Below are 26,736 nucleotides of genomic sequence, written 5' to 3' on the forward strand. Positions count from 1 at the left end.
CTGGGATAGACCCTGATGGAAGATAATGTTAAAGATACATTTTTTATATATTAAAATACTTATATTTTAATTTACATGTATTAAATATATATTTAATATATATAACTGAGTTACTCTGCTGTACAGCAGAAATTGGCACAACACTATAAATCAACTACTCTTTAATAATAAATTTAAACTTTTTTTAAAGTTCTAATATTGTTCCTGTCATTTGATGGAGTTTTTTTACTGAAACAGATGAAGGCCCACAGCCACTTAATGAGGTGGGGGACAGTGTGGTTGATTTACATCTAGAAAATTTGGGGCTCAGGATCCTTGGTTCAAACACTCACCTGTTCCAAGAACAGGATTTCAAATCCAGTTCTGCTGAGGTCAGGAAATGACTCTTATTTAAGCAACAGTCCATTGAGAAGGCATTCGCACCCACTCTAAGAGAATACCTGTTAAGGCAGTTTCTCTTGTGATGCTTTTAATTAAAGTATAGCTGTTTTTCAACGTTGTGCCCATTTCTGCTGTGCAGCCAAGTGACTGAGCCATACGTATGTACACATTCTTTTCTCTCATGTTTTCTTCCATCGAGGTCTCTCCCAAGAGACTGGATATAGCTCCCCATGCTGTACAGAAGGGTCTTGCTGCTTATCCATTCTAAATGGAAGCATTCCCTGGTGAAGGGTCCGGCATTGTCACTGCTGTGGCTCAGGTTCGATCCTTAGCCCGGTAACTTCCACACGCCACAGGCAAAGCCAAAAAAAAATTTTTTTTTTCAACGTAAATCCTCACGTAGTAGTCAAAACTCCATTAAATATCCTAAGACAATTACATGTCCACTTGGTGTTAAGAGCTAAAGTCAGTCGTTCTCATTAACTCACTTGCACATTGAATCCACTGGAAAAAAGCACATGATCTAGTGTGTACAGGGAGTTCCAGCAGTGCGACTGACTGCCTACCTCAGACACAGCTGTGTTCTCAGAAGAGTCCCCGTGGCTCTTACCCCCTGCTGGGGAGTTTGTTCTTAGAGCAGCAGGGCAGGCAGTGAGAGCCTCTTTCCTGACTCAGCAGCAGTCAGCTTGTGAGGCAGGAGGACCGGTCCCCTGTCTCTGTCCACGTCTTCCCTGAGTGCGTCTTTAATGCCAAACGTGGGGGTCTCCCTTGTAAGTCGAGATGCTGCCTTCTGCACAGCTGCATTTCCACCTGCAGCCCCTTCTGGAACAGCTCGACCAGCAGGAGTTGAGCAAGTTCAAATCTCTGCCGAAGGCCCTTTCCCTGCAAGAGGACTTACAGTGTGTCCCCCAGATGGCGCTGGACGAGGCCAGTGGCAGAAATGCTCACCAAACACTGTCCCGGCTACTGGGTGGAGATGGTCGCCACCCAGGTCTTTGACAAGACGGACGGGACGGATCTGTCTGAGAGGCCAAGGGTGCGCTCGGGGGTGAGCAGAATAGAGTCCACAGGGACGGATCTGTCTGAGAGGCCAAGGGTGCGCTCGGGGGTGAGCAGAATCAAGTCCGCACTGGGTCTCTGGGGAAAGAAGCAGGAGTCTCCGTGGTTTTCGAAGTGGTTGCTAAGGGGAAGGGGGAGGGATGGACGGGGAGTGGGGGGTGAGGGATACAAACGATGACACTGAGAATGATAAGCAAGGACGTCCTGCTGTCCAGCACAGGGAACTGCATCCAGTCTCTTGGGATAGAATGTGATGAAAATAGGAGGAAAAGATAGATATATATATACATATACATATGTAATCTTTTTTCTCATATATGACTGAACACATATTTATGTATGTATGAATATATATATATATGACTGCATCACTTTGCATAGCAGAAATTGGCACAATGTCATAAATCAACTATACTTTAAAATTTTTAAATTTAAATCTTTAAAAAAAAAAAGAAATGCCGAAATAACATGCAGCTTTGGAGAAGCTGCCTGTCCTGAACACAAAGGCTAGACCTTCAGAAAATCTGGTGGAGTCTTTCCTAGTTATCAGACTCCGGTTATTCTGGCTTCTTCCAAGCACTGTCTTCCCACCCTGGCTGCCTCCCCACAGAACCCTTCTCCTGTTTGAGGCTGTTTCTCAACAGTTTGAGGCTGTATCCGTGATCCCGTCCCTCACGCGTCCTCTGCGACCTTAAATGATGATATGCCCTCTGTTTTGTTTTCAATGCCCATTTCAAATGTTTCTTTGCTTCACATAGTACGTCTCCAAACAAGTGCCAATTTCTTCCTTCTCCTCCTTTTTCAGAAACAGCTTTGAAGTCACTGCAGGAAAATAAGCCTCCATCACGAGGTAAGAAACCCATTCACAACCCTTTTTTTTTTTTTTCATGGGAGATTCTGGGATTCAGAGACTTGTTTCGATTAGAAAAGACATGGTGCCGAGCGCTAGAAACGTAGAGACCTCATCGTTGCTGTCATCCAGCTGGGCAGCAGTGAGACGTCGAAAGCCGCAATGAAGCAGTGCTCACACTGGAAATCCGTAAACACAAACCGACGTGGGGGAGAGAGTGAGCTTTCCTTTGGACTCTGGACAAGCGAGACGGACTTTATAAAGCGAGGGTCGGTAAAGCCGTGGCTCACAAACCCCATTCAGCCCACCCCACCACAGCTTTCGAAGCACAGACCCCCTACAAGCTCAGAACGACGCTTAGGTTTTTAAACAGTTGGGGGGAAAAATCAAAAGAATATTTTGTAGCCCAAGAAAATCATAGGAAATTTGAATTACACTATATGTGATCAAAGTTTTATCGGCACACAGCATCCTTGCTGGCTCATATATTACCTATGACTGCCTTTGCCCCACGAGGGCAGAGAGGAGTGGATGCAGCAGACTGCATGGTCCACGAGACAGAAAATACGGATGATTGGGTCCTTTGGAGGAGAAGTTTGCTCATCCTGGACAAACGGATTTCTGAATTTGTGATTTTCAACATTTTTTTTTCTTGACATTACCATATCATTTAAAATGAGCTGGGTTCAAGGCAATCGTAGCTGAGGGGACGGTTTGAAAAGTGAAGATGCCGCCATTCAGACCTAAACCCCCGGGTTCTGGCCACTTCCAGTGATACACCCATACGTTAAACGTCCCACAATGCCCACCCAGATGCCCAGCGTTAGGTCGATGAACTGTGAGGTTCGACATTCAGCAATGCTTTGAGGCAGAATAACCTGCCAGCGTTGCTGTTCCATTAGCTGTTCTATGTGGACGACCACCAGAGCGTTCTTGGCTTAAAACCTTAACTCTTGTGACGGTTTTCCCTTGGTTCTTTCGGAGCCCCTGTTCTCCTGCTCACTCTCCAAAAGGGACAGCCGGCTGGCCGTTTTTCGCTCCCTAAACGCGTCCTGGCTGATCCACTTGGCTTCCCACCAGCTACTTAGAAGCCAAAGACTTCCCAGAGGAAGTCTCCAGACCAGCATTTCTCAGAACCCCATAGGCTGCCTTCTCGTTGCCTCCTGGATATGTTTCTGCCAGTCCCACACTCAACTTCCTCACTCCGCAGTGTCGAGCTTGCAATTTTTCTTCTCCCATTCGGACTCCACCCCGTCCCTGGGTTCCTTCCCAGGACTAAGTAACTTCATCCACCTCGTCATAAACCAGGGAATTCCTCCTTGGGGAAAAGCCATTGTCTGCAGGTACCCACTTCTCTCACCCGAGGTCTGAACGACACAGGATTGCACTTGCCAGAAAAGGCAAGGAGATCAAGACAGGACGCTTGAATTTTACCTCCGGTGCCTCATCAACATCCTTCTCTTGTAATCTAGGCTTAAATACCATGACTCTCTTGTTGGCTTAAAGGCATCTTGAAATCCCACTCGCTCCCAAACAGAAGCTTTAATACTTAGCACAGTGGCGGGACCATCACGTCCCCTCCGTTCTGCAGGGATTACACGGATGCGGGAACCAAGTGTGAGAGCCTGGAAGACACCCGGCCGCATCGAGAAGAAGAGGACGAGCCAAGCCGGTCTTGGAACGTCCCGGGTGGAGGAAACCAAATGAAATGGACCCCGCCGGGCCGCCCTCTCCACGCGCTCTCTCCAACCTCGTCCTCTCCGCTGTTCACAACCCCCGACCGGCTCCCAGAAATGTCTCCCCCTCTCCCGTGTTCTTCCCACAGTAGGAAAAAAAAAAAAGGGAGAAAACATGGGAGAGAACCCGTTCACGGAGACTCAGGAGGGTGCCGTCTGGAGTTTCTCTCGGGTTTTGCAGTTTCAGATGCTCCGGCACCTCTGACCGCATCAGCGCACAGATGAGGAGAGGAGACCTGGTCCAGGAGGGCGATTTGCCTCGAGAGTCGCTGAGGTCAAGTCGGCTTGATGGAATTTTTTTAATTTTTTTTTAATTTTTTTTTTGTCTTTTGTCTTTTTAGGGCTGCACCTGCGGCACAGGGAGGTTCCCAGTCTAGGGGTCCAATTGGAGCTGTGACCACCAGCCTCTACCACAGCCACAGCAACACCAGACCCGAGCCCATCTGCCACCTACACCATAGCTCACGGCAACGCCGGATCCTTAACCCATGGAGGGAGGCCAGGGATCAAACCCGCCACCTCACGGTTCCTAGTCAGATTCCCTTCTGCTGCGCCACGACGGGAACTCCCATTTTTTAAATTTTTTAGTAAAGGGCAGCTGATGTACAGTGGGGTGCCATTGTCTGCTGTGGAGAACACGGACCCGGTCACACATACGTATGCATTCTTTTTCTCATACTATCTTCCATCCCTTTAATGGCTTTACTGAAGTATAACTGATACATCATACATTTTACTTATTTTAGGTATAACCACTGGTAATTTTTACTAAACACACACAGCTGTGCAACCATCCCCACTGCCCAGCTTTGCAACATTTCCACACCCCGCCCCCCACAAAGACCCCTTGTGTCCATAGGCAGGTGCTCCCTGGCCTGTCCTCCAGTTTCAGGCAACCATTAATTTACTTTTTTTGGGGGGGGGGTCTTTTCAGGGCCACACCCATAACGTACGGAAGCTCCCAGGCTAGGGGTTGAATCGGAGCTGTAGCCACTGGCCTTTGCCACAGCAACACAGAATCCAAGCCGCATCTGTGACCTCCACCACAGCTCACAGCAACGCTGGGGATCCTTAACCCATTGAGTGAGGCCAGGGACCGAACCCACATCCTCGTGGATACTAGTCGGGTTCATTAACCACTGAGCCATGATGGGAACACCCCATTAATTTACTCTTTGTCTCTCTAGATCTGCTTTTTTTTTTTTTGTCTTTTTGCTATTTCTTGGGCCGCTCCCGCGGCATATGGAGGTTCCCAGGCTAGGGGTCGAATCGGAGCTGTAGCCACTGACCTACGCCAGAGCCACAGCAACGCGGGATCCAAGCCGCGTCTGCAACCTACACCACAGCTCACGGCAACGCCGGATTGTCAACCCACTGAGCAAGGGCAGGGACCGAACCTGCAACCTCATGGTTCCTAGTCGGATTCGTTAACCACTGCGCCACGACGGGAACTCCTAGATCTGCCTTTTCTGATTTTGGCAGCCTTTTCTGTCTCTCTTATTTACCATAATGTTTTGGAGGTTCAGTCCTGCTGCTGCAGGTATCAGGAATCCATTCCTTCCACTGCTGCATAATATTCCGTGTTATTGTGTGGATACACGATATGCTGGATTGCATGGATATACCATCTTTGGGTTGCCCATTCGTCAGTGAATGGATGTTTGAATTACTTCTCTTTTATACCGTCTAGAATAATGCTGCACGAACACATCTGTGCAAGTCTTTGTGTAGAAACATTTCCACGTATCTTGGGTTAGGAGCTGCCTGGTGTTCCAGGCAGGTGGCACGCCTCCACGTGCTTAATGCCTGAGCAGGTAGAATGACAGGGGGCTCTTACAGTGAAGGTGTTTCCTGTTTAGGCTGGTGAAAAAAAGAGACTCTCGTTTCGATAAATCGCATTGAGTTTGCACAGGGCAAGTGTTTCTTGTCATGATTCTATGAGAGGCGTGCAACCCGGCTCAGGGCGTCATCTGCTCCATGCACGTCTAGAAACCTGACTACTGCACGTCCCAGCACACAATGTGGACAAGGAACTCAGATTAGATTCTGGACTCCTTGAGTCTGCTTTACAGTTCTATTTCTGATAAAAGAAGTACACCTGGAGTTCCTTTCATGGCTCAATGGAAATGAATCTGACGAGCATCCACGAGGACGCAGGTTCAACCCCAGGCCTCGCTCCAGGGGTCAAGGATCCAGCGTTGCCCTGAGCTATGGTGTAGGTCACAGACACATCTCGGAGCTGACACTGCTGTGGCCGTGGCATAGGCCAGCAGCTGCAGCTCCAATTCAACCCCTGGCGTGGAAACTTATACATACCACTGGAGCAGCCCTAAAAAGACACACACACACAACACAAGAAGTACACCTGTCTTGTGTCAAGTTCACGTTAATCTCTTGGAATAAAACAAGATGGGAGATAGTATGAGAAAAAGCACATGTGTAAATATGTATGATAGGTCCCTAGGCTGCACAGCAGCAACAGACACAACACTGTAAACCAAATAGACTCTAACAAAAATAAACTGAAATAAATACAAAGCAAAAAATAAGAATTTGTATTTTGCAGAGCTGACAAAAATACAGGAAGAAGATGTTGCACACCCAGGAGAAGCAAAAGAAGGTTTGGAAGGAGAAAAGCCAGGTCTGTACCTGATCGACCAGGAGCGAGTTTGGTATCAGGCGGTTCTTCATAAATCTCACTTCGCCTTTTCTCCCTTTCTACGTAACAGCAAGTATTGTTTCCTAATGAATAACCAACTGTACCCTGTCTATCCCCGGCCTCGTATCACTGAAGGTGAACAAGATAATACAGAAATGCACTGAAGAAGAAGTCCTGGCAAATCTGGCAGAATTCACGGCCTGGTGCCAGTGAACACGTCCACATTTTCACACGGAGATATGAGGCCCCGGTCCCATTCTGCAATCCTCAAGTGCCCACAGGGCCGTTTCCTCACACTGTGGTCCTGCACGGTCCTGCTGGCGTCGGGAAAACCACAGTGGCAAAGAAGCTGATGCTGGACTGGACCCAGAACGGCCTGGCCCAGGCCGTCCACTCCGCCTTCTATCTCAGCTGCAAGGACCTCAGCCACAGGGGGATGTGCACGTTTGCAGAGCTGATCGCCGCGGCCGGGCCGGCTGCGCGGGAGGCCGTTCCGCAGCTCCCGGCCCTAGCCCAGGAGATCCTGCTCGTCGTCGACGGCTTCGAGGAGCTGCGGGTACCCTCGGGGGCCCTCGTCCGTGACCTGTGTGGCGACTTGAAGCAGCCGAAGCCAGTGGCCGTCCTCCTGGGGAGTCTGCTGAGGAGGAAGATGCTGCCCAGGGCCACGCTGGTGATCACCACGCGCCCGGGGGCCCTGCGAGAGCTGCGGCTCCTGGCGGAACAGCCGCTCTTCGTGGAGATCGAGGGCTTCCTGGAGCCCGACAAGAAGGCCTACTTCCTGGAGCACTTCGGGGAGGAGAGGCAGGCCCTGCGAGCTTTCGCCCTGATGAAGGGCAACGCAGCGCTGTTCCGGCTGGGCTCGGCCCCCGCCGTGTGCCGGATCGTCTGCACCTGTCTGAAGGCGCAGATGGAGGGCGGCGAGGACCCCGCCTCGACCTGCCAGACCACCACGTCGCTGTTCCTGCGCTTCCTCTGCAGCCAGTTCGCCCCGGCTCCGGGCGCCTGCCCCCGTCCGCGCCTCCAGGCTGCGCTGAGGGCTGCGTGTCTCCTGGCCGCCGAGGGCGCGTGGACACAGACGTCTGTGTTCGACGGGGACGACCTCGGGAGGCTCGGGCTCACACCGTCGGCCCTCTGTCCTTTCCTGGACAAGCAGATTCTCCAGAAGAGCGGCGACTGTGGGGGCTGCTACTCTTTCGTCCACCTCAGCGTCCAGCAGTTGCTCGCGGCCATGGTCTACGTCCTGGAGACGGAGGAGGAGGAGGAGGCGGCGGCGGCGGGAGGCGAGGCAGGGAGCTGCACGTGGGACATCGGGGACGTGCAGAAGCTGCTGTCCAAGGAGGAGAGACGAAAGAACCCCGACCTGACCCGCGTGGGGTCCTTCTTGTTCGGCCTCCTGAACGAAGAGAGAGCCCGGGAGCTGGAGACCACTTTCGGCTGCCGAGTGTCGGGGGCGGTCAGGCGGGAATTACTCAAGTGCAGGTCCGAGTCCGATGGGAACGGACCTTTCTCCTCGATGATGGACGCAAAGGAGATGCTGCACTGGCTTCATGAATCGCAGGAGGAGCAGCTGGTGAAGGACGCCATGGCCCACGTCCAGGAGATTGCTGTTCACCTGACCAGTGCGTTTGAAATGGGGGAGGCTTCCTTCTGCCTCAAGCACTGTCAGGACCTGCGGAAGATTTCCCTGCAGGTCGGGAAGAGGATATTCCTGGAGAACGACTCCATGCAGAAGTCAGGCACTCAAGCTGAGAGGTAAGGACACATTTTTTACTCTACGAGCTCTCCCATCGTCCGCCTCCCTCCACGGTCCATTAAGAAGAGGTCGGGGTACCCTGTTCCTTCTTGCTTAAGGTCAGTAGGCAGCCTTTTGTCCAACTTAACATGCAAGGCAGAAGTACGATGCTGGAATGAGGAACGGGGCCTTGGAACCAGACCTTGTGTTGAGACTTGCTTCCCTGGAGTTTTAGCTGAACCACTTTGGTCTATCTCTCGACCTCTTTCAGTCTGCATAGTATTGGTAGGGTAGATGTGGGGAGATGCACAAAGTGGCACCCCGTTTTGGCACGACTGCTAAAGATGTGCGGCCCGAGGCTGAATCCATGAAGTTTCTGAAAGCTACACTTCACCCACGGCCACAGAGATTCTGCTCCCAGGAACCTCACCCGGGAGACTTCGAGGATGAGGGGACCCTGGTCAGTTATGAGTCTTTGTTATTCTTCACTGAGGCCCGAGAAACATCAGCTGAGCTCATACAGTTTCCTGATACTGTTTCTAACCTCATGACTCCTGGAAATAGGTCACCTTTATTTATTTTTTTATTTTTGACATTTTTATCATAATCTATCTTGGAGACCTCTATTTTTCTTTTGTCTTTTCCAGGGCTGCACCCGCGGTATACGGAGGTTCCAGGCTAGGAGTCTAATCAGAACTGTAGCCACCCGCCTAAGCCAGAGCCACAGCAACGCGGGATCCAAGCCACGTCTGCAACCTACACCCCAGCTCACGGCAACACTGGATCCTTAACCCACTGAGCCAGGCCAGGGATCGAACCCGCAACCTCATGGTTCCTAGTCAGATTCGTTCACCACTGAGCCACGACAGGAACTCCATATGTCACCTTTCATGTTAAGATGAAGATATTAGGGACTTTGGGGTGAGCAGATGTGAACAATTATATGTGGAATGGATAAGCAGTGAGAGCCTGCTGTACAGCACAGGGAACTATATCCAATCATTGTGACAGAACCTGATGGAAGACAGTACGAGGAAAAGAATGTGTGTGTGTGTGTGTGTGTGTGTGTGAGAGAGAGAGAGAGAGAGAGAGAGAGACTGGGCCACTTTGCCGTACAGAAGAAACTGGCACAACCCTGTAAACCAAGAATACTTTTGAAAAAAGATTAACTGAGGTGGAAAAAAAAAAAAAAAAACATGAGGACAGCAGCTTCCAAAAACAATGTTTGACCAGGACCCGCACTCAAGGCTCTTGGCTTATGAAGCCCTGGGTCACAACCCAACAGTGCCATCCCCCGGCAACAGCAACGGGAGGGGATGCTTATCTCGGTAACGCCCCTCCTCCTCCCTCCTGAGTTCTCACCCGAAGTCGTCCTCGGGTGTGTTCACTGGGCCAGAAAGAAGCTCCCCGGCTCCCGCCCCCCGCTGGTGGAAGAGCGTCCTGCGCGTACTCCCCTGACGGGCCCTCACCACTTCGTCAAGAGCCATCCCTCAGTTACCCCCAGAAGCGCTACGACCGTGCTGATCTCCACCCTGCAGATAACCAGCCATCACAGACCTTATCCCTTTATCCGTATCCTGATTTTTTTTTTTCTTCTCTCACCCAAATGTTTGGCCAGGCCTGCCTGCGGGTCTTTCTAAATCTTTCCTCTGCAAGAGGATTATTTAAGACAGGCTTTGAATGAAAAAGAAATGGCACCAATAACCTTCTCCCCTCCATCCAGGATTCCAAGTCAAGAGTCCGTTTTCGTTTCTTTTTTAAAGATTTTCATTTTTTTTAATTTTTATTAGAGTTGATTTACAATGTTGTGCCACTTTCTGCTGCACAGAACAGTGACCCAGTGTGTGTGTGTGTGTGTGTGTGTGTGTGTGTGTACACACACATTCTTTTTCTCATTTTATCTTCCACTCTGTTCTATCCCAAGAGACTGGATATAGTTCCCTGTGCTGTAACAGCAGGACCTCATTGCTTAGAAAATACTTTTGTTTCTTTCTAACCTTGGCCAGGTTAGGACGACGATGCGGGTGTTAAGGGGCACTTCATCGGCCACAGTTGGGTTGCCTGGTTCCTGCCGCTCCTGCCTGAGAAGGGAAAGGCCGTGATGCCTCTGGAGGCGCGATTACGGTGGTTCTGATCGTAACACAAGCTCCTTTCCGCGGAGGCTTTTTGCCACCCTGCCTGCTGCTCTGCCCATCCTAGCAGGCCCGCAGCCATGCTGGGCTATAACCGCCTAAGACGGCCAGATGCTCTGACTGACTCACTTTCTCCGGCAGCTGAGTCCTGAGGGAGGTGTCAGCCTGCCTCGACAGTTTCTAACACTAACACGGTGCCAGCGTTTACTTTCTTCCTCCGGAGCACAGAAGCGATGCTCTCTGCAAAGTCCCAAATTCTGGGCTGGCCCCAGCCCTTCCTCCTCATCTTGCCTGAAGACGTGCAATGAGGCCATTGACTGTGAATGTGTCTTTCGAAGGGAAGGCTCCACGAATACAACCCAAAGTACAACTAGTCTTAAAACAGCCAGCAGCACTAGAGCTGAGAAAAAGTCTGAGTTCTGGGCGCTTGCTTTTTTCTTCTCCTAAACTGAATCACAGAATGCCGACTGTGCGGAGAAATGCTGACGCGGCCAGGGCTCCTCATGAAGCTTTTCGCCTTGAGAGGCAGTTCACGTCTTGTCCAGGCTGTTCTGAATTAGGAAGCTATCCACACGGGCTCCAACGTGGTTCGCCTTGCATTTAGGACCCTGATAAGAGTATCCCCCCAACACGGTCTCCCGTAAGGGGCCTGCCCGCAGGAGGACCAGGGTTCCTCAGAAGATAGAGTAACTGAGTGACCCGTCTCCAAAGGGTCAGAGGCAGGGTGGACTTTCAGACACACTGTTTTCAAGTGTCCCCCCCATCTCCCTGAAAGCTGAAATACTGATGACTGCCAAGATCCCACACATACACAGAAAACCGAAGCAGTGCTGAAATACACAAAGAAACAGTGTCCCCCACAATAATCCTTCCACCCAGAAGCACCAGAACAAAAGGAACGTTCTTGGAGAAATCTGGGCACGTGACGCCGAAGTACGTAGAGACGGGACTTTCTCACATTTCTGTGTGCATCATTTTAGGCCGGCAAACCCGGGTGTAAAGTAGCCTGAGTGTCACGTCTGTGGCTATGCCATCAGATAGTCAAATATCCTCTACCGGCGTGTATGTCACTCCCAGTTTTTATCAGTGATGTGCATGGCTCGCCATCTCTTATCAATGACGTGCTTACAATTTTGACTCGTGCTAAGCCTCTGCTGGATTAATGTGCAAAAAGTTGACATTCGTTCTCCAGGAATGTCTGAGATGGTGAGTTATCTGATAGGGGTGCTAAACGATTAAAGCACCCAGCTTTTACTTACTTTGTAGGGCTGCGTGCCCAGAGAAACCCCAAACACGTTCCCAGTGGCAGACAAAAGTTACTTTCCTCTCCAGCAGTTTTGGGTCAGTTCCCTCCTTTTGCTCTTTCTTGCAGGTCCCTGAATGACCCTTTGCTTCCTTTCTGGATGGACCTTTGTTCCGTGTTTGACACAGACAGGAATCTGCTCTTTTTGGACATCAGTTAGAGCTTCCTCAGTTTCTCAGCAGTGAGGATTCTTTGTGAAAAAGTAGCCTCTGCTACCTCGAGTCTCCAGAAGGTGATGTAAGCAGAAGGTAGTCCCTGGATTTTTTTTTTTTGTCTTTTTTGTCTTTTTTGTCTCTTCTAGGGCCTCACCCGCAGCATGTGTTGGTTCCCAGGCTAGGGGGTCTAACCGGAGCTGCAGCCGCCGGTCTACACCACAGCCACAGCAATGCAGGATCCAAACTGTGTCTGCAACCTACACCACAGCTCAAGGCAACGCCGGATCCTTAACCCACTGAGCAAGGCCAGGGATCGAACCTGCAACCTCATGACCTCATGGTTCCTGGTCGGATTCATTTCCGCTGCACCAAGAGGGAAACTCCTAGTCCCTGGATTTACACCCCCCGGGCATGACCAAGCTTTTCACACGGTGTCCCCGTAAGACAGCACTGGAGAGCCTCCCTGGACCTGAGGTTGGTTTGTGCAGCCAGTGCTCTGGGAACACCCTGCGCACTTCCGTCTGGGCAGGTGGGGCAGGAGCAAGCTTGGGGACGCAGAGTCCACACGAGCGTGTCAGCTAACTTAGCTCTGCCATCAGCGAGACCTGCCCAAGCTGCTGGTACCCCCTCTGGCATTTTCCTTTCTCGGCGAAGGGAAATGAGGAGTCTTGCCTACTTAGAGTTATGCTGGCCGTGCACCCCTAGTTCCAAGCCCAAGAGTCAAAGTCTCCGGCAGGATGGGAGCCACAAGGTCGGCCTGATTGGAATGAAAAGCTTGATGAGGAATGCAGCCCAGGAGACACAGACTCAAGAAGCTCTTGAATTGTGTTCTGCCCCATGACAAAATTAGGGAGGCTTTAAGATTTCTTTTAGTTACATGCGTTATTTATCAAGAATGATAACTGGCGCCAGCATCAAGTAAGGGTGCTCATGGAGCAGGACTGACTGGGGTCTGAAATGACGGCTGAGTTACAAGGGGAGACCTTGAGACCACAAGGCTGCAGCTGGCAGGTGGTGGCCTTGGGTCTGGTACAGCTCAAAGAAGGTTCAAGTTCTCGGCGGTGCCAAGATGCTCCTGAGACCAGACCCTCAGTCACGCCTGCCTCTGACTGTACAGCTGAACGGTGCTGGCTGCACTATAATTTCAATTTGACATCAAGGACGTTGCATCCCTGCGATGTGCCCACTGCTGACATTTCCGCGAAGAGAGAGACTGCCTTCGCTCATCTTTCTCCAAAAGCTACAGTCAAACAAATGCTTTTGTTTGACTGTCTGTACGGGTGTGTGTATATACACATGTACATGGCTGCTTCTGACTGACTTCCCTTTTTCAAGAGTTGGAGACGACTAAAGAAACTGGAGCTTCTAATAGACTGTAAAATGAGACGTTAGTCAAGCAGCAGGAAGGTTCAGCCATGCAAGACGATGGACACAATGTGATGACAGTTGGAGTTCCCGTTGTGGCTCAGTGGCTAACGAATCTGACTAGGAACCATGAGGTTGTGGGTTTGATCCCTGGCCTTGCTCAGTGGGTTAAGGACCCGGCGTTGCCCTGAGCTGTGGCTCAGATCTCACGTTGCTGTAGCTCTGACGTAGGCTGGAGGCTACAGCTCCGACTGGACCCCTAGCCTGGGGACCTCCGTATGCCGCAGGGGCAGCCCTAGCAAAGGCAAAAAAAAAAAAAAAAAGAAAGAAAGAAAGAAAGAAATCAATATAAGGATAGTTAAAAATACTGCACCGTATGCCTGAAATTTGTTAAGAATTAAGCTAAAGTGTTCTCGCCACAAAAGAAAAGGAAGTGGTAGCTGTGTGAGGTGAGGAGGTGGTAGCCAGCTTGCTTGTGGTCGTGATTTCACAGGGGACGGTATGTCAAAATACGAAGTCATGCCTTAAATACACACACTTTCATTTGCCAATAATACCCCAAAGGGGAAAAATATAAAAAGGTCGTTTCTAACATTCGAACACATCGCAGCTCTTTGTTCTCTGTGTGGGTAGGGCAGGTATAGAAACTCAACGTCTCACTTCTATTTTTTCTCCCTAGCCTCAAAAACATGTCCCCAGCGGATGCCTATCGGAACTTGTGCATCGCTTTTGGGGGTCAGGAGACCCTGACACATCTGACCCTTCAAGGCAATGACCAGGATGATATGCTCCCCCCACTGTGTGAGGTCTTGAGACACCCGAAATGTAACCTGCAATATCTGAGGTATTTCTATCTCACTGTCACTGAAAACCCTCGGCATGTGAACAAAGCTGCCGCAAGCCTGTACCACAAATCTGTGTGAATTTGGGGGGGGTCGGGGGGCGGATCCCTCATTTTGACTGGACGCAGTGCCACCTAAGACATAGATCCCAGAATAGAAATGAGCTGAAGTTTAGTCTCCACTTGCACTGATCACTGGACAACCTGGGCAACCACACATAACATCCCCGAGTCCGAAGAAACACCCGGAACCTGGATTCCATCCCCTATCGGAGATCATTCGTTGATGGGTCATGTTCCTCCTGCGTCCTGACGAGAAGAGCAGCCACCGGACTCACCTTTCCAGGCAAAGACCCTGCAGGAGCATCACGTCTTCCCTCTACGTGCAGTCTCTGGGTCTGACGCTCGCCCCGTGGGCAGCTCTCCTCGTGGTCACTCTGGCGATCACCCCGAGCGCCACTGTGCCCCACCCGACCACACCTGAGCAGTAACGGGCACAGAGTCTAAGGGGACCTCGGTCTCCAGGGACGCCTCTGCCTCTAGTGATAGGACCGTGGGCTCCTCCCCATCGGCAGAACAGAAGGATGCACATGTCACAAGGCTCTGAGGATGCAATGACACCAGGTCCAAAGAGACATGCGTTCAACAGTGGCTGCAGCCATAGTGTTATTATTACTATTGACCTGCCTTTCTTCTTCCTGCGAGGATTCGTCTGGAGGAAAAACTGGGTGACTTGAAGACTGTGGTCCCTAATTTCGTTCTCAGTGACTAAAAGGACACCCAGAATGGAAAGAGGAGACTCCGCCTAAGTTCCGCTTATCTTACTGGAAGTAACTGGCCTTCCACTTGGTGGTCTAATTCCCTAGGTGTTTTTTTTTGTTTTTGTTTTTGGTCTTTTTGCCATTTCTTGGGCCACTCCCGCAGCATATGGAGATTCCTAGGCTAGGGGTCTAATTGGAGCTGTAGCCGCCGGCCTACGCCAGAGCCACAGCAACGCGGGATCCGAGCTGAGTCTGCAACCTACACCACAGCTCACAGCAACGCCGGATCCTCAACCCACTGAGCGAGGCCAGGGATCGAACCCGCAACCTCATGATTCCTGGTCGGATTCATTAACCACTGCGCCATGACGGGAACTCGCCCAATTCCTTAGTTTACGTTGGTTCCTTTACTATAGTTTAGACTCGAAGGGAGGGGTTTTGGCTGATTGTAGTGCTGATTAGTTCTGTGGCACATTATTCCGCCTGGCACTTCATGTGAATTATCAATTAAAAAAAACAATTACCTTTACCTGTATAATGACAGAAATGAGGTTTCATGAGGCTCACAGTAAGTCGCAGAAGCAGGACCTCTGCAGAAGCCTCTCCCAAAGGCCTCGATGATAGCCATGTTCCGGAGATGTTTTGTTTGCTCACGGAAAGAATGTGTGTCTCTAGGAATAAAAGGTGGGTGCCATGCTGCACCATGTGCTTGACTGGATTTATAAATGAGTAGTTCTTCTTAAATTTTTTATTCAGGTATATTTTATTTTCAGTGTTGTGCCACATACATAGTTCTTGACGTGTGGTCTCCAGACCAGCAGCAGCAGCAGCAGCAGCACCCGGGAACTTCCTAAAACCCAAATTCTTGGGTCTCGCCCAAATCTTCTGAATCAAATTATGCATATATATGGCCCAAGAATCTGACACATCTTCCAGGTGACTTCAAACGGACCGCTGGGCTCTGCACCCAGAGTTTCCGATGACGGACATTTCTAGATCACGTGGATGCAGCCGGCCCAGGAACCAGCTTTTGCAGTCACCGCCCCAGACAATGGAGACCAGGGCTGACACAATGCAGTGGGAGAGGAAACTGGAGGCAATTCTGCGTCTGGCGTTGGGGTCTCACGAATGACCTGCTACCATTTCTCCCGCAGGCTGGCATCTTGTGCGGCCACCAGGCGGCAATGGACTGATCTCTCCTGCTGCCTCCACGTCAACCAGTCCCTCACACGCTTGAACCTCACAGCAAATGAGGTCCTGGATAAGGCGGCCAAGCAGCGGTACGTGACCCTGGGACACCCGAAGTGCTGCCTACAGAGGCTGTCGTCAGTCCTCCTCTCCCCCCTGCAGCATCTCTGCTGTACATCTAGGGCCCTATAGCGAAGAGCAACGCCCACAGCTGGCTTTGCTGGGCAGCCAGCATGGAACCTCCTAGAGATGGAGACGCCTGGTTCCCATTTTTGGTTCCCCTTTTTGGTCCAGCACCTCATCCTTCCCTCTCTCCTGTTCCTGTACAATCACGATTGCTGGGAGAGGGTGGGGAACGGATGCGAAGGGGTGGGTAGCTGAGGACCCTAGGCTTGGAAGACAGCCAAGAATGTCTGCTTCTAGAAAGATTCTCACCATCTTCCCATGTGTGCGGCGCCTCTGCAGGCTGGAAAACTGTCAACTGACAGAAGCCTCTTGCAAGGAGCTGTCTTCTGCTCTGACTGTCAACCAGCGGCTGACCCACCTGTGCTTGGCCAAAAACACTCTTGGAGATCGTGGGGTAAAACTTCTGTGTGAGGGTCTGAGTTACCCCGAATGTCAACTACAAACCCTGGTGTAAGTCTATGCTGTGTGTGTGTGTGTGTGTGTGTGTGTGTACGCGCCCATGTGTGCATGCACGCGTGCGTGTGTGTGTGTGTGTGCACGCCCATGTGTGCATGCACACGTGTGGGGGGGGTACACATACTGGACTCAAGGAGGACAAGTGTGAGCATTTAATAATGCCTCTGAACACCCCAAGTATGATGCTGATGGTCAGATCTTGGGAGAAGGTGATGAAAAAGAATTACAAGAAGTGGTGCCAATAGTCCACAGGAGGGTGTAGCTGGTTCCCAGGTTTGGCCTATCTTTGTAACGCGGGTCCTCAGAACTGTATTACATAAACCCTACCTGCAACTGTGGGTAGGTGGAGTTATTTGCCAACAAGCTTAATATAATCCTCCTGTTTATACTAAAAAAAAATTTTTTTTGTCTTTTTGCCATTTCTTGGGCCGCTCCCGCGGCATATGGAGGTTCCCAGGCTAGGGGTCTAATCGGAGCTGTAGCCACTGGCCTACACCAGAGCCACAGCAACGCGGGATCCGAGCCGCATCTGCAACCTACACCACAGCTCACTGCAACACCGGATCCTTAACCCACTGAGCAAGGCCAGGGATTGAACCCACAACCTCATGGTTCCTAGTCGGATTTGTTACCACTGCGCCACGACGGGAACTCCTGTTTATACTAAAATTATAAGACTTTTTCTTAAGTAAGGAATGGGGCTGCACTGATTGTTTCTATCCAGAGATTCAATTCAGTTTTTTTGTTGTTGTTATAGTTGATTTATAGTGTTGTGTCAATTTCTACAGTACAGCAAAATGACTTAGGTGGAATTATATGTATTGTGTATATATATATATACATATATATGCATACATATTCTTTTTCTCATATCTTCAATCATGTTCTATGCCAAGAGACTGAACTTAGTCCATGCTGTCCAGTAAGACCTCATCACTTATCCATTCTAAATGTAATAGTTTGCATCTGCTAACCCCAAACTCCCATTCCTTCCCACTCCCGCCCTGTTGGCAACCACGAATCTGTTCTCTATGTCTGCTTCTATTCTGTAGATAGTTTCACTTGTGCCAAATTTTAGATCCCACATGTGAGAGATATCATATGCTATTTGTCTTTCTCTGTCTGACTTATCTTCAGTTAGGATGAGAATCTCTTAGTTGCATCCATGTTGCTGCAAAAGGCATTTGATTCTTTTTTATGGCTGAGTAGTATTCCACTGTATATACGTACCACATCTTCTTAATCCATTCATCTGTCAATGGACATTTATGTTGCTTCCCTATCTTTCTTGGCTCCTTCTTATAAGGATCCTTGTGATGACACTGGGCCCAATCTCCTCACATCCAGATCCTACTAAATCACACGTGCACAGTCCCCCTTATATATAGTGTTACATAGTCACAGAGTCCAGAGATTCGAATGCAGACATCTTTGGGGGGAGAGGTGTTATTCTGTATGCAGACCACCCATAATTTAATTTCCTTGCCTTCACTGCGTTCAAGCTTAGCTAAAACTTAGGGCTTGAGGTGGATGATCATGTTTTGGGTGCATCTCACCAGACGGGCAGGGGCGGGGGGAGTCTTTCCTTCATGTGATTGATTTCCAGGCTATGGTGTTGCAACATAACTGGTGATGGCTGCAGTCACCTTTCAACGCTTGTCCAACAAAATTCAAACCTTACACACTTGGATCTGGGACTGAATCACATAGGAATTGTTGGACTGAAGTTCCTGTGTGAGGCTCTGAAGAAACTGCTGTGTAACCTAAGGAGTCTATGGTAAGTTATGGCTTTTTGAACTTCACTCTGTATCCGAAATGAACTACTAATGTAGCAAACCCTCTCCAGCTCTGATATAAAGAACTGGAAAGAATTCAACTGAGTATTTTAAAATACTCAATAAAATATTCAATGGCCACTAGGATAGCATTTTTCTCACACACACACACACAAATTTAATCCCAAAATTCACAGTGAACTGCAGAAGACATCAAATAGTCAAATCAACCCTGACAAAGAACAACAAAGCTGGGGGCATCATGCTTCCTGATTTCAAGTTATTACAAAACTCAACAGCATGGCACTGGCATAAAACAGATACAAAGACCAGTGGAACAGAATGATGAGCCCAGGAATGAACCCACACATACGGAGTCAACTAATCTTTGACAAGGACACCAAGACACTCAATAGGGAAAGGACAGTCTTCTCAACAAAGTGTTGGGAAAACCACATCTCTACATGCAAAAGAACGAAACTGAGCCCTCACACCATCCATAAACATTAACTCAAAATGGATCAAAGGCTTAAACATGAGACCTGAAGCCATAAAGCTCCTAGAAGAAAACAAGGCAAAAGCTTGACATTGGTCTTGGCAATGATTTTTTGGACAGGATCCCAAAAAGCACAGGCAACAAAGGCCAAAGCAAACAAATGAGACTTTATCAAATTAAAAAGCTTCTACGTACCAAAGGAAACAATCAAAATGAAAAAACAACCTCAAGAATGGGAGATAATATTTGCAAACTATGTATCGCTAAGAAGTTAACACCTAAAATATGTGAGAATCCATACAACTGAATAGCAAGAAGAAGAAAAGGGGAAGGAGAAGATGAGGGAGAAGGAGGAGGAGGAGAAGGGGAAGAAGAGGACCTGAGGAAACTTTTTTCTGCACAAGACAGACCAACAGGTACATGCAAAGGTGTTCAGCATCACCAATCACCAGGGAAATGGAAATCAGAACCAGGCTGAGATAGCAACACCACTTCACACCTTTTAGGGTGGCTCACATCAAAAACCTAAGAGAAAAACAAGTGTTGGTGAGGATAGGAAGAAAGAAGAATCCTAGTACCTTATTGGTGGGATTGTCAGTTGGAACAGCTGTATGGAAACCAGTATGGAGATTCCCACTATGGGTATACATCCAAAGCAAATGAAAACAAGACCTCCAAGAGGCAGCTGCACTCCCATGTTCGCAGCAGTGTTATTCACCACAGCCAAGATAGGAAAGCGACCTGAGTGTCTAGGAAGAAATGAATGGATAAAGATGTGAGATACACACACACACACACACACACACACACACAGAGAAGACTATGACTCAGGCAGGAGAAATAAGGAAATCCTTCCATTCGCAACACATGGAGGAAACTTGAGGGCATTATGCTAAGTGAAATAAGTCAGAGAGACAATGACTGTTATGATATCACTTAAATGAATCTAAAAGCCACACTCATAGAAACAAAAGAGAATAGAATGGTTGTGGCCAAGTGCTGAGGGGGAGATGGTGGCCCAAACTTTCAGGTCTAACTTAAAACTTCGGGGGAGCTCATGTACAGCATGGTAATTACAGCTCAGAAGACCATGTTATATTCTTGAAAGTTGCTACAAAGAATAGCTCTTAGGAGTTCCCGTTGTGGTGCAGTGGTTAACGAACCCAAGGAGTATCAGTGAGGATGAGAGTTCTGTCCCTGACCTCACTCGGTGGGTTACAGATGTGGTGTTGACATGAGCTGTGGTGTAGGTTGCAGATGTGGCTCAGATCTGGTGTTGCTGTGGCTGTGGTGTAGGCCAGCAGCTGCAACTCCAATGCAACCCCTAGCCTGGGAACCTCCATATGCTGCAGGTGCAGCCCTAAAAAGATTCCCCCCCCCCAAGAAAAAGGATAGATCTTAAATATTCTCACCACAAAAAAAGAAATGGTAACTATGTGTCAGGATGGAAAGGTTAGCTAATGCTATGGTGCTCATCATTTTGCAAAACAGAAATGTATTAAAGCAACATGTTACATACCTTAAACTTAGATGATGTCATATGTCAATTAGATCTAAATAAAGATTAAAGAAACACTCCCGCAGCTTCCACCTATCAATAATAAAAAAGAAAATTTGCTGAGAGTAGATCCTAAGTGTTCTCACCACACATGAAACGGTAACAACGTGAAGTGATGGATGTTAATTACCGTGATTGTGGTAATTAGTTCACAATATATACATAAATTAAATCATCACGTTGGACATCTTAAACGCACACAACTTTTATTTGTCAATTGTACCATAAAGCTAAGGGAGAAAATTCACCAGGATGGTTAAAGGAATAGCTCCAGTCTGGGTTATCCACAGGCTACCAGTGAAAAAAATTAAGGATGCAATGACTTCAAGAATCAAGAAGCATCCGCTGCTGCCCTAACTCCCTACCTGCGGAGAGGTATGAACTGGACATTGTACCAGAAAACACTGTGTCCAGAACAGATGCATGGCCTCAGCTCAACTCTGTCTCACGCCATGTGAGTTAGTACCATCAGTCCGATGTACTTGCATCTGGAACCCTACCTGTGAAAGACCTTCAAAAGGTAACCGACCCGTTTTCTGGCCTCTCCAGTACAAGAGGATGAAGTGGAATTGTAATGCTCAATCTCTGTTGCTTAGTAGATATGCCTGGAGCTTGGAAAATTCCAACACCCAGGCTGCCCGCCAGATCCCTCGAGGCAGACTCTCCAGAAGACAGACCCAGACAATGGTATCATTAAAGCCCCAGCACGACTGTAACTTTCCCCAACGAGGATGTCACGTGAGCACATCCTCAGCTGCGCAGGTGGGGAACCACCGGTGGTCACGACTCACGGTAGGAACCCGTTCGCAGGAGAGTGAAATTGTTACCGGGTGAGGAGGTGCTCTCTTCATCACCTGTACCCCTGCTGTGGAGGACGACTTCCCTCGAAACGATCAGCTGTAACTTCCCGGCAGTATGATCCCAGGGATACATTCTAGAGAAGAGTTCGTTTCATCCATCCGAAAAGTTGATGAGGATAGTGACATAGCATGTTATCCCACAAGGTGCCATGAAGGATGCCAACCACTTGATAGCAGGTTTGACCTCTTCCACATCCTGGAGTTAAATACATACCTTATCGCCTTCTCACACGTGTCTGTGTACATGTATGTGTGTGTATATACATATACACAGATCCTTTGACCATCTATACAGCAAGCAAGGATGTGTCTTCCGCCCATCCACCAGCGCCAGATGGAAGAAAGCATTCTCCTCTGAACTGTATTGATCCAACATCCAACTTCACACTCCCCCTTGGGATTTGGAGAGGCGGAGTTTACATGTCCATCCCAAACTGAATTGCTTTTTCCCCTCTGCAGCTGCTCCTTCTGCAGCTCAAAAAAATCATTCACTCAGGACGAAATCCTTTGTGTCCTCTTTTATTCTCTTTCCCTTTTATTCCTCATGTCCACTCGCTTCTGAAATCCTGCTGCCCTCTTGCAGGTAACCAAAACCTGCCCCATACTGTTTCACGCGATAATCATGCAACCTCGGGGCCTCTGTACAAACTATTTCTCTACTTGGGGAAGCTCCTCTTCACCCCTCAAGTCTTCCTCACCCACTGTGGGGAGCTCGCCCAGCTGCTCTCTCTACCCCTGTCCTTCATAACCCGCAGGGAATATGGCGCACTCTCTCCGTCTGTTTTCTGTTACTGGGTGAGCTCTTCTGTTGTTCCTGGCTGGACCCCAACCCCTAAGCGTGTGCCTGGCATGAAAGCTGGTATCCATAAGCACTGGCGGAATGACTTAATTTCTGTGTTCCATCCACAGGTGGTGGGGATGTGCCCTCTCTCCATTCTGTTGCGCAGACCTCTCATCTGCCCTTAGAAGCAACCAGAACCTCATGACTCTGGACCCGGGCCAGAATTCCTTGGGGTATAACGGGGTAAAGATGCTATGTGATGCCTTGAAACATCAGAGATGCCCCCTGAAGACACTCAGGCACGCTCCTCCTCCCACTCCCCACAGGGTTTTCTCCAGGATCGTAGGTTTTATGGGAGCACAAACTACAGGAATTTGCTGTTGGCATCCAGCACTAACGTTCGACTTTCATCTACTGATGTCTGGTCATGAGGTAATTCATCTATAGGTTCCTTCTGTTGCTTTGGCAGGTAAGATGAGTCAAAGGATGAGACCAGGAGTTCCCGTCGTGGTACAGTGGTTAATGAATCCGACTAGGAACCATGAGGTTGTGGGTTCAGTCCCTGCCCTTGCTCAGTGGGTTGACAATCCGGCGTTGCCGTGAGCTGTGCTGCAGGTTGCAGACGCGGCTCGGATCACGCATTGCTGTGGCTCCGGCGTAGGCCGGTGGCCACAGCTCCGATTAGACCCCTAGCCTGGGAATCTCCATATGCCGCGGGAGCAGCCCAAGAAATAGCAAAAAAAAAAAAAAAAAAAGATGAGACAAAACGCAATGTGAAACCAAGATGCTAGATTTAGGACTTACCCAAATGAGGGAGATTTATGGCTTCCACCTATCATCTCATTAGGAAAACTGAATGGCAACTATTACCCGGTGCTTTGGGAAAGGGTTTGTTTGCAGGGTGTATGGATTCCAGAGTTTTAGTGGGTCAGGGTCAGCCTGAGAAGCATGTCCTCTGGAATAAGTCTATTACCTAATGAGAGTCACCTGTGACTGGAGCAAGCGGTCGCTGAGCTCTTTTGTTCACGTGCTACTTTGGCCACAAAGAACCATAAAGCTCTTCCTCCAATGTGGGGACTTTTTTAAATCCTCAGATGCAACGTAGACAGTTGTCGGCTTAACATGGTCATCATTATGTGGAAGAAACACTGAATACGCACTTAACGTGAATCTCAGGCCCCAAGGTGCCTCACTAGTTGAAAGAAGGAATGTGTGTTCCCTAAAGTACTTATTCCTAGCTCCTTTAGCTTTGTCACTTCAGACAATATTGGTGAATTTCAATCAGGATGGAAAGCTCCCACAAAGAAAACACTGGAGCTGTACGCTTGGACCAGCCAATCAAACATTCTTTGCCAGTCGTGGACTGTCAAGACGAGTGATTGGAGGTGGGGCACTCCCCTGAATCAGAGGTCCTAAAAGGCACAAATGCCCTGGACATGCCCTTTTAGAAGGTGGTTTTTAGCTCCTTGATTCTATCAGCTACCCTACAACCTTCTGACAAGCCCTTTTAAGTTAACTACAGTCATTTCCTCTCACTTGAGACCAAAACACATCGTCACACCTCATTCTTAGAGCAACACATCTCCATCTTCTAGACTGGCAGTTTACACCCCATTTCTGATTCCTTCAACATTTTTTTTAGGGCTGCACCTGCGGCAGATGGCGCTTCCCAGGCTGGAGGTCCAAAAGGAGCTGTTGCTGCTGGCCCACACCACAGCCACAGCCACAGCAATGTGGGATCTGAGCTGCATCTTCGACCTACACCAAAGCTCATGGCAATGCTGGATCCTTAACCCACTGAGCAAGTTTTTGACCAGATATAGATCTAGTATGGGGACTATTTTTGCTTTTATGACCAACCCCTGACAACCATAAACAAACTTATGTTTGACCTTAAAGGGTCATGTTCAAGCTACCTGGCCCTTATTTTAGCCAAAGTTACACTGATGGCTGACAAGGTATCTGCAGAAGCTGGCTTAAGATTGTACTGAGTTCAGGGGTGGGGGAGTTCTTCCAGCTTTACTGAGATATAATTTCTTTTTTGTCTTTTCGCCTTTTCTAGGGCCGCTCTTGAGGCATATGGAGGTTCCCAGGCTAGGGGTCTAATCGGAGCTGTAGCCGCCAGCCTACTCCAGAGCCACAGCAATGTGGGATCCAAGCTTTATCTGAGACCTACACCACAGCTCACAGCAACGCCGGATCCTTAACCCACTGAGCGAGGCCAGGGATCGAACCTGCAACCTCATGGTTCCCAGTCGGATTCGTTAACCACTGAGCAATGATGGGAACTCCTAATTTAAATTTTAAAATAGCATATATTTAAGGTATGTGATGTAACGCGCTGAGATATTGTGAAATGACCACCACAATCAAGGGGATTAAAGCATCCATCACCTCAGAGTTACTCTGTGGTGAGAACACTGAAGATCTACTCCCTTAGCAAATATCAAGTACATAACACAGGAATAGCAACCGCAATCGCCATGCTGTACATCAGATCTCCAGCACTTACGCATCCTGTAACAGAAGGCTGTTGCATGGATGTATTGTGAACCCCAAATAAGACAGAGATGGACTAACATGGCAGCCAAACCAGAACTATAATGCCAGTAAGAAACATGGCAGTCAATATCCCTGGTCTCCCGTTTTCATACTTTTTCATATCTTTGCTTTAATGATTCCCTCTCCCTAACCACATACATGTGACTGAATTTGGCTGCCAAAAGGTGACTCAAGAGAGGAGAGTGCTCTCATCACAGGTCAGATACAGGGTGGTAGTTATCTGGTATCTTGTAACCAAGGGGGATAAAAAGCTAATCCCACTGACCTGGCTCAAGGACTTCTAGCTGGGTCCACCAAGTAGAAGGTATCAAAGTGAGTTATGGAGTTAGGAAGGGATTAGAGCTGCATTCAGCAACTCCATCCCCAGTGCTGAGTATGATATGATAATCAACCAAGATCATCCATGCATCTGAAACTATACGGTGGCTGTATACCATTTTGATGTCAACCTAATAGTATCTTTTTTCCCTATCAAATCAATACGGGACTCTAGCTGCAGCATGCAACAATCAACAAAGACGACCCTCGCTCTGCACATTCCTAAAGCATGCAGGCGCTTGGGTGTTTGGAACAAATCCCCTTGAAATAATAAAACGTTTCCCCCCATTTTATCCCTTAGATTGAAGATAGATGAATCTGATGCTCAAGTCCAGAAGCTGCTGAAAGACACGAAGGAAAACAACCCACAACTGACTATTGAGAGTGACCGCAGAAATCCAAAAAATAACAGACCTTCTTCTCATGATTTTATTTTCTGAATCCTGGGGTTACTCATTCTCCAGTAAAGTCGGGGATCTTCAAGCTGATGGTGAGCTTCCTGTGAGCTTTGTCAGTGATGTCAATTGCTGGGCTGGATGTTATTTTAACTGTGCTTGTGCCTCCAGCTTATATAAAACATATGCACATCACTTAACTTTGCTGTGGATGAAATGTCTGTATCCCAAGTACGTCAAGAGAAATAAAGGTAAAAGCATTCATGAATGAAGTCTCATTTTATTCATGGATTCCGACCAAACATAGAGAAAAGATAATTTGTTTGGGGAGAACTTAGGTCAGGGTGGGGACAGGGGGAGAACGTGACAGAAATGTTTCCAATCACACTGATTTTTGTTTGTCTTGTCACGTCATTGCCCAGAGCAGGTATTTCTTGATCCACATGGGTGGCTGTCTGAGGAATCTCCCTCATCAGGTTATTTCTTCTACCAACCCCACAGTCTTTTGTAGTATCCTTAGGTGCTTCAATGAAGCTTATGTGTGATCATCACTGCTTTTTTTTTTTTTTTTTGGCTTTTTAGGGCCACATCCACGGCATTTGGAGGTTCCCAGGCTAGGGGTCCAACTGGAGCTACAGCTGCCAGTCTACACCACAGCCACAGCTACTCGGGATCCAAGACACATCTGTGACCTACACCACAGCTCACGGCAACACCAGATCCTTAACCCACTGAGTAAAGACAGGGATCAAACCCACAACCTCATTGTTCCCAGTCAGATTCGTTTCCGCTGCGCCAAGATGGGAACTCTCTGATTAACTTTTTAATAATTCCACCTTTACTTACAGAAAAGACAACTTCATGGTATGTACAGCTCTTCCTCTTAATAGGCCCCAGAATTTCCTTATGATGTCCAGAATCCCAAAAATGCCTTAAAGTAGCTGTGTAAGAATTACTTTTTTATTAAGTACTAATTTTTTTTCTTCCACTCCTCCTGCTTCCTTATATATCTTCACTGGGTTCCATCAGTTTATCATTCTCATCAAATACACTATGTTCTTGATACCTTCAAATCACCCCTTAGCATGCGCCACCATTTCAGCAACATCACTGCACACGGTGTAGGCTCTTGAGGTTTCCTTTAAGTTTCCTTCTGTTCCTATCTCATGGCCTCTTGTTCAGCCGGA

The 26,736-nt window shown here is 48.5% G+C and overlaps 1 protein-coding gene across 1 annotated transcript; it reads left to right on the forward strand.

Annotated features, from left to right (window-relative positions):
* The first annotated feature begins 1,161 nt into the window (after window positions 1-1,161).
* NLRP2 (NLR family pyrin domain containing 2) lies at window positions 1,162-25,594 on the forward strand. Its single transcript, XM_047791382.1, is given in 14 exon segments — window positions 1,162-1,316; window positions 1,318-1,598; window positions 2,246-2,290; window positions 3,501-3,633; window positions 3,882-4,085; window positions 4,208-4,300; window positions 6,839-8,437; window positions 11,922-12,089; window positions 14,052-14,216; window positions 16,129-16,299; window positions 16,628-16,798; window positions 18,411-18,581; window positions 22,403-22,573; window positions 25,456-25,594. Coding segments are annotated over 14 exon segments (3,666 nt in total).
* Window positions 25,595-26,736: the final 1,142 nt, after the last annotated feature.

The sequence above is a fragment of the Phacochoerus africanus genome, chromosome 8 (assembly GCF_016906955.1).
Source record: "Phacochoerus africanus isolate WHEZ1 chromosome 8, ROS_Pafr_v1, whole genome shotgun sequence".
NCBI lineage: Eukaryota > Metazoa > Chordata > Mammalia > Artiodactyla > Suidae > Phacochoerus > Phacochoerus africanus.